We start from the raw sequence: 8,995 nt of genomic DNA on the forward strand, positions 1-8,995 counted from the left end.
TTTGTATAGTGGGTTCTAAAAAAACCTCTTACTGGATCAGCTTGTGCCAGGCACAGATGAACCAGAGAAAATGCAGATTCCCATTGTTGTTTTTTTTGTTTGTTTGTTTTTTAAATATGGTTTAACAGGAGCCTGGTGTTAACATCGTTTAAACCATGAAAGGCGGCTCATACAGGAAAACTGAAACAGGAAAATGATGCAACTAACACCAGTCATACAGTCATGTACATGCAATGAAATAAACCTAAGATGAGTTTAAGAGGACTCTGTTGACCTCAGTCTTAAAAATATTCACGTTTGCAATGACAGGGAAAACCGAGGCTGGGAGTGTGTTCCACAGCCTGCTGGTTCTTGTTACATATGAAGATAAAAGAAGCTGAGTGTTGGCTCTTTGGAGATTGACGAGGTGTGGGTGGCCACTTGTAGTTGATCGGGTTACTCGAAATCCAGTTGCTTGTGTCGGCAGGATTCCTGTGAGTTCCTCAGAGGGTTGCAGTAAGATGTGCCAGTAGAAGGTACTTAGGCTGGCCACTTTCCTCCTGTGGTCCAAGGGGAAGATGCCGCTCCTCTGTGGGTCCCATATTTGGAGTAGTGTACAGCTTTCCTCTGAAGTTTGTCAAGTAGGTTTAGAGTTGTTGTGCCAGCTCCACTCCATATTGGGGAAACGTGTTGAGGATAAGGACCAAAAAGATCTATATAAAAGGGAAATTCATCCCTAAGCACTTGGATCTGTGTTAAAAATGTTTTAGACCTGAAAAAAATGGACAAGATGATGCCTTGGGAGGTCATACTCCGTTAGAAGTTGTGTAAAAGAAGAAAAGACCTTGTCTGAATACAAATCATGAACTGACTTTATGTCATTGTTATGCCAGATCGGAGTCTGGCTTGTTACCTTGGTTTTTGACATTAGCTACCGGAGCTCTATTGGGAAAAATTAGCAGTTAGAGAAAAATAAAATAAAATGATTTACTTTTTTTTTTTACTTTTTTTTTTTAAATCTATGTCTTTATTGCCTCTATTGTGCTCTTAAAGTTACCATTCAATTCTATAATACAGAGGATAGAGAAACAGCAGTGCTGAAAGTTTTACTTTGTGGAGCCATGACCCATGATGGCTTTCTTTGTGTTTCTCTCTGGTCTCAACAATATTATGTAACATTTGGGACCAAACAGCGCCACCAAGAGGCCAAAACTGGAGGCCAAAATGGCAAAAACCTCCACTGCATCTGCATATTTTCCTGGAGAGTTGATGTAAGCAGGGACAAAGGCTACCCACACTGCACAGAAGATCAACATGCTGAAAGTGATGAATTTGGCCTCATTGAAACTGTCTGGAAGATTCCTTGCTAGAAAAGCTAACAAACAACTGAGGACAGCCAGTAAACCAATATAACCAAGTAAAACTGCAAAGCCAACTGTGGACCCAACTGCACACTCATAAACTATCTTGTCACTGTGATACTGTGTGTTTTTATGAGGCACTGGTGAGGCAGAGACAAGCCAGGCAGTGCAGATTGCTGCTTGAACAGAAGTCAGAAAGAGAACTGTCCCTCTCTGCTGCACAGCACCAAACCACTTCAGACTGGACTCACCTCCTGGTTTGGAGGCCCTGAACACAGCGAGAACCACCATGGTTTTCACCAGGATACATGAGACACAAAGCACAAAGCTGATGCCAAATGCTGCATGCCTTAGTTGACAAGTCCATAATCTGGGTCGTCCAATGAAGAGCAACGAACAGAGGAAACAGAACTTCAGTGACACCAAGAGAAGAAAACTGAGTTCTGAATTGTTGGCACGAACTATAGGTGTGCTGTGATGATGGATGAAGATGCCCAGGACAACAACACAGATACATGTGCCCAACAGTGAGGTGGTTGTCAAGCAGATACCCAGAGGCTCATGGTAGGAGAGGAACTCTGTTTTCTTAAGAACACAGTGGTCATGCTGGGGGCTGGACCAGAAATCTTCTGGACAACTGGTGCACTCCACGGAGTCTGAGAAAAGAGGGTGATGAGATACATGTTTATACAACATCTCTGAACTGTGGTGTTTAAATGTTTACACTCACCAGTTGTATTGCTGATCTTTCCCTCAGAACAAGGGACACAGTCAAAACAACACTCAGGTTCCCCCTTCTTTCTGGCCATGCGGGTACCTGGAGGACAACTCTTACTGCACACTGACCGAGGAGGCTGTGTGGAGAAACATCAGTGTCTGTTAGTCTCATATATAATGATTAAGGGAAAGAGATGGTCGTCTGAAAAAGTGAGAAGTTACCTGTTTGGATTGAAAGTTCCAGAAATTTTTGTCTTCATCCAGTGTGAGTTCTTCACCTTTGAAGGCTGACCTCTTAACCTCACCCACTCTCTGAACTTTAGTTCTTCCATCAGGGAGCCACACCCAGTTCATGATGTCATAAATTGGTAAGACATCACCGTTCTCATCAAATGATACTTGATCACCAAATGTTGTTGTGAAGTTGACTTTTTCCAAGTAATACACAAGCTTTGATATGAGAATCAGACATAAAAGGAAAACAAGAAAGACAATTACAATTAATGCAGTAGTAGTTTGTCTCAGCTGACCAACAGATTCACAATGTTCTCATATAACATTTGCATGGTGACTTAAAAGGAATTTAAAGAGTTGACAGGATTTCTCAAAGATATGTGACAACTTGAAAATTATGAGAGATTTATCTCTCAGCTTCTGTTCAGGAATGTTTGGGCGTGTCTAAAATGATGGCTTCATGACACACAGGAGCCATAGTTTAATAACTCCGCATTCATGTCAGCAGTTTTATCATTTACTGGTGAATAAATGCACCTTCTCATACACTACAGCCTTTGGTTTGCTATATCACTGCAATGTTTTTGCCTTGGAAATGCAAAACCAAAAAGAAGCTGTCAATTTATCTAAAATGTCTAAAATATTGCTAGTGCAAAGGCATGGACAACTCTGCAAGAACTGGAAAAGGACAACACATGCTGAGAAAGAGGGTCTGAAAGCCCTGTGGGAAGGAGGTCTTAGAAGAGCTGAACGCATCCGCAAGTCGAACAAACGGAAGCAAAAAGATTGTCAGCTTCTTCAAGGATCCCTTCATGCATATGCTACATCTCCTGGAGGAGTGGGAAGCTTGAAACCATCAGGGAGCAACTGGAACAGCATGTCAAAAGGCAGTACAGCGATCCGATAAGGGATGCCCTGCTCCAGGGTCTTTGCCTCGGCCTGCACCGCCAACAGCTGAGTTCAACATCATGACCCCCAATCTCAGTGAAGTCAGGCAAGTCACGAAAAAGGCAAGGTCCTCATCAGCACCATGCCCATACAAGCTCTACAAGAACTTCCCCAAGGTACTAGAGCTTCTAACCTAATGAGAACTGCCTGGAAAAAGCAACACACCCCAACAGTGAGTGGCAAAGAGCAGATGCAGTCTTCATCCCCAAGAACGCGAACTCTGAAGACATGCCATGGAGTTCTAACAAGAACAACTAACCGAACAGCTGTAGGGACAAACACCCATCCCTCGCACCACTCTGCCACCAGGAGACTATGGAACAAAATGTTGGTGAATGGTGATTGTCTTCATGCTCACAAAACCTTGCAAAACAAAATCTATTAAAGGTAAAGTAAGTAGTTTATAGTGCCATCTAGAGGAGAGGCTGAAATTTACAACAAAGAACTGCTCCTCTGCTCACCCCCTCCCTTCCCTGAGCGATACGGTATCCTCAGCCGGTCAAATGTCAGGGATAGGGAAAGGGAGAGGCCGAGCTACCGTGGCCGTAGCAGACGAAGTGGAGAGAGTGGAGGCAGGACTTCCGCTACAAGTAAAGCGATGCTTGGTTTGTTCTCTCGTGTTTGTCTATACAGGCTCCCGTAGAAACATGGCATCGTGGCAATGCAGTAGCGGCCCGCGACCATGTTATTTTACATGACTTTTTGAAACACTACGAAAATGAAACAAAGAATATTATACAGCGACTAGACAATGCAGGAGCACATAATATGTATACAAAAGTGGATTTTGGGTCATATAAACCCATAAATACTACACAGTGTCCCTTTAAAGCTGTAGTACATATGCCAGGCCTGTACATGGTGTTGTAACGCTGCCACAGAAACACACTAGAAACAGTATAATAAAACTAAACCCTGACTTCTAAAATGCATGTTAACGTATTAGTCTGACAGTAAATTCTATTTCCCAAAGTTCTAGGTTCAGTTCCTTAATTAAATGTCTGGTCTGTGATTTAATTGGTCAACTGGAAAACGCGTAATGCCACCTAGTGTAAAATGGGAACAAAGACAGTCGTCTAATTAAATAATGTGTTAACACTGATGTATTTTAAAAGACACACCCCACCATCTCAGAGCAAATGTTGATGATTTTTGCACTATTTCAAGCCTAATTTTTACACTTTTTGGCAAGGTTGTTAGTGGCACATTTTTCTGTGGGCTGACAGAGTGTGAAGAGACTTTACAGGGACTTTAACTATAAATAAACTTGTATGGATCACTATACATGTGTGAACACAGAAGTACCTTGAACTAAACATCTGGAAATTAACTGGAAGATAAATATTATGTTTTTGATCATTTCCATGAAAACATTTAATCTTACCTCACATCTCATTGCCATTAATTACTTCCACTCTATTATCTTAACTATTATCTTAACTTTATGAGGAAAGTGCAATGTTTTTATAATAATGTGTTTTTATAATAATAATCGGTGCATCCCTACGAAGTCTTATTTGTTCAAGTTCATTTCTTGATGCACTTTGTCTCTTGCAACATATTGAAAACAATTGTTGTAAATAAAAGGAAGTTGTTCCCAAGATAAATAACTGTGTTGAGTACTCTGTCTGGTAATTATTGTTTGGTACACCTGGCCTTGTAATCGTCCCTAGTAATTCTGATCCCGTTGGTCCTAGTGAGTATTTATAATTATTCTTTAGCCTTATATCCCCTTACTCTATTTGTTAGACCCTTTGTGCAAAGGAGGGCTACATATAACTTAGGCTACAGTCTCTCTCTAAAGTTTTAAGACTAAGCTAATTATATTTCTATGACTTGACTTGTGACTTGCTTGACCTAAGCTATGACTTGACTTGACTTGACTCGACCCTCACAAAAATGACTTGGGACTTGCTTGAGACTTGAAGGTTAAGACTTGAGACTTGCTCCCATCTCTGATATATACTGTATATATACATACATACACACACACACACATATATATATTTTTTAATAACAATAATAATTTCATTGAACGTTTAATACAAAGTATTGAATGTAATGAAGAGTGTAAACTGATATCTCACCTGCCATGGCTCCAGTCTTTGTAAATGAGCACATGTTTTGTTGCTGAAAGGTCCTCTCCCTGGCTCACACTGCAGCATGTCATCAAGAGCATAAGCCAGAGCATACACAGCCTTATACACATTATACTCTGGCCTGAGGTCTGAAACATCCACCAATTCATTCTCCACATTCTCTATAACTTCCTGTCCAGTGCATAATTCTCCTCCAGCTTCCAACCAACCTGCTGGAGGTGATGCAAATCTACACTGAAATGTGTGTTCCCAAAACTGATTCACCTGCAATGCAGTTCATTTTGAAATTAACTCCAGTATATTGCCACTATATTATTATAGTATATTATGACACTCTCACCATGCTGTTTCCATCTGTGTTGTTGTGATGTAGATCAGGACGTATTTGTAACAGGAAGTCTCTGAGTCCTGGTATTTCTCCTCTACGGATGGCGATACCCAGTGTTCCACCCATGTACGGCATGAAGTGAGGAGTCTGGAACACATCAATTGATGACCAGACTTCACTGGCAATCCACTGCAGGCCTGTCACATTCTGACTCACCACCTGTGCATTGTATTATAAAAAGTTCATAAATTCACATTTCTATACCAGGAAAGTAAAATGTAGTTTCCACAGTTGATGTCATTCACAAACCTGTGTTGCATTACAGTCTAAAACCATCAGAACAACAGCTTTAACTATTTAAAGGTAAAACATTCATGACATATTTTTTTCAGAAGCTAAATTTTTTTTGCAACACATCTCGTTCATGAAGTTAATCATGTGAATCGTTAAATTTGACCTACTAAACATTCTTACTCTAAAAGCTTCCAAGCAGCAGCTTTTTTCTAAGAAAAAAAAGAAAGAAAAAAAAATATGTCTAATTAAAATCATGAATGAAATTTAATAAAAGATTTTGGTCAATGACCTCTTTCATAAGGTTAATGACTTGACCCTCATGTGCAAACGCAATCACCACTCGAGCTGTAGATTTCCTCATCACATCCACTATTCTCCTTAGTTCAGCAGGGTCATCACCCCAGGGCAAAATCTCTGTGTAAGCCAGACACCCTCCACCAGCTGGACCCAGATCAGAGTGAAAGGATTGGGCAGCGTGGACTCCATAATCACTATCACTGATAATCAGACCTGCCCAAGTCCAACCAAAGTGTTTTAGAATCTGAATCATAGCATTCACCTATGTGGACACAGAGCAGAGGGATTAGTGCACAGGCTGGAATCATCTTTACTATAAATCCTGCTAAACAGGTTCATCAAAGACTCATAATCACTGTCTTTAAGTGTTGTATATCTGACACCACACAACTCTGTCAATGAGACATATAACATGACTGGTGACACACTCTTTTCTTTTTGTAGATAGATTTTCACCTGAAAAGCATCACTCGGGATTGTCCTGAAGAAAGATGGAAACTTCTGTCTGTCACTCAGGCAGGAACATGTGGCAAAATAACTAACCTGCAAAACAATACAGACTGAATGTTCTCAAAAAAAGTGTTTTCTTTTTTTCTTAAAACATTTCAGGTAAATTGATCAACTCTTAATTGTATGTATTTATTATAATATACATTTAAAAAAATATCACAATAACCATTCAGGTGAAGAACTTACTTACCAGAGGCACTCTGTACAAACCTAAGACTGCAGAAATGGCTATAGAATTTGAAGAGGAAGAATCTCCCACAATCCCTAGGACTGGAGGAGTTCCAACACAGTTCTCCTCTAATGTAACCTGCTCTTCTTGACCACTGACTAAGGACAGTGCTGCAGGAAATCCAATTCGTAGTTCAAGGCAGTTATCATACAGACTGTATCCCAGAGTCACATTAGGCAGCAGGTTTGAGTTTCTGTTAATCTCTTCAATAGCAAAGGCCATGGTCTGAGTCTGTCTGAATCCTACAATATCAAAACTAAGAGTATAATACGTTTATTATTCAGAATACTTTATACAGTCAGTATAGTTAGACACCTACAGATACTGTCAGACTCACCCATAGCAGGTAGGCAGCTGTGGTTTTGAGGTAAAAGTCAGGTCAAGATCAGCAGAAAAGAAGTTAACTGCGAAAACTCCACCGAAAATCACATCTCCAGTTTTGTGCATCCCATTTAGATTAAACTGTCCCTGTAACTGACAAGAGGAGGAATAAAGAGAGGATGACACAGTAGAGGATAGGCAGCAGTACAACATTAGCAAGAGCAACTTGTGATCTAAAAATACCCTCATGACTTTCCTCTGGTTCATCGCTTTACTGAGTTCAGTCCTGTCACTACATCATCTTTTATTGACTTATGACAATGTTTATTCTTGCACATCACCTATCAGTGCAGAATAACAAGCTGTAGGGGCAGGTCCTCAGCAACGTCATGTTCACTTGTTGAGTTTTACGTCAGTGTTTGTTGTTTGTGTTTGTCCAGAATTTTAGTCACTTGGATATGCTTTGTAAATGAATGGATGAAAACTGCAGGCTCAGATAGTAAAAACCTTCGCTGCATCTGCATAGTTGCCTGGGGCCTCATGTTTAAACCGTGCATATGCACAAAAAGACAGCGTACGCTTGCTTTCAGGCACACAATGGCATTTATAAAAATGTACTTGGTGTGGAACCTTGCCAGGTGGAGACACTGCAATATTAAGCTCTGAAACTGATCAGAGTGTTTCAAAATAATATTATTAATGTGTCTACAGTGACAAACATGAATTATTCTGTGACAAACAACAATGATACACCACACACCTTTGAACATTTGTGGATAAGATCAGAGAGGACACTGAAGACAAAACTCATCCCGTGCGTTTCACACTTTTCTCTTTGTCTTACTTTGAGCAAATGACTGAAATTGATTTACACAAATTAATATTTTCATTATGTAAATAGACACACCGCTGCTGACTGGAAGACATGAACACATGTCAGTCTACAATGTTTTAAATGCTCCAAAATAAAGTTACTGGCTAATTTGTTGTAAGAAAATGGGACTTGAACGTTGAGTTGAACATTTGCTTATCCCATTTTAATCCATGCGCTGCAAAAAAGTCATTCGGCCACCGCTGCGCCTTTTATCAGAAGAGACAGCTGATGCAGATGCACGCTCATCAGCCGCTGGAGACACCGGCATACCTAAGACATCGGCACACTGGCATCTTCTTCCTCCTTCTTCCTCCTTCTTCCTCCCTCCCCAGTTTCCAGAACACAATCCATGACAGTGAGTGTGTGCGTAACTGGAGGATGACGTGTGACCCTGACAAATGTATAGATTGTTGAAATGATCTGTTAATTCAGCTCACACTGATAATTCATCATCAAATCAGAAAAACAACACCCACAGGATCAACTATCAATGCGCAGCTATTTTTTTTATCAACATTTTATCAACTATCAACATTAATATGACAGCAGCCGCAGTGACCCTCAAACAAACACATTTTTTTTTTCAAATTTATACATCATAAATTGATATGTCAATCGCGCACTTTCCAACTTTCTTTTTTTATTTTCCGCCTTCTTTGCTGCTGCATTTGTCATTGTTCTTCAGGAAGGAGGCGTCAGAGAGGGCGCTTTGTATTAATTTGTTAGTGGAACAAGGGCGTGGTGTGTTACTCATTCACCGCCGCTCAGTTTCGCGTTTGATGGGATGTTAAAGAGAAGGTGCGC

General features: G+C 40.4%; 1 protein-coding gene across 1 annotated transcript; it reads right to left on the reverse strand.

Annotated features, from left to right (window-relative positions):
* Positions 1–1,085: 1,085 nt before the first annotated feature.
* Positions 1,086–7,530, reverse strand: LOC310929254 (extracellular calcium-sensing receptor-like; the record flags this gene model as incomplete). The annotated part of the gene is made up of 9 exons (XM_083891975.1): positions 1,086–1,996; positions 2,071–2,194; positions 2,280–2,507; positions 5,327–5,602; positions 5,679–5,885; positions 6,250–6,519; positions 6,714–6,800; positions 6,958–7,252; positions 7,334–7,530. The coding sequence occupies 9 exons, from the start codon at positions 7,528–7,530 to the stop codon at positions 1,086–1,088; spliced, it is 2,595 nt and encodes an 864-aa protein (XP_083748101.1).
* Between the last annotated feature and the right edge of the window lie 1,465 nt (positions 7,531–8,995).

The sequence above is a fragment of the Microchirus variegatus genome, assembly GCF_963457635.1.
Source record: "Microchirus variegatus genome assembly, chromosome: 7".
Classification (NCBI taxonomy): domain Eukaryota; kingdom Metazoa; phylum Chordata; class Actinopteri; order Pleuronectiformes; family Soleidae; genus Microchirus; species Microchirus variegatus.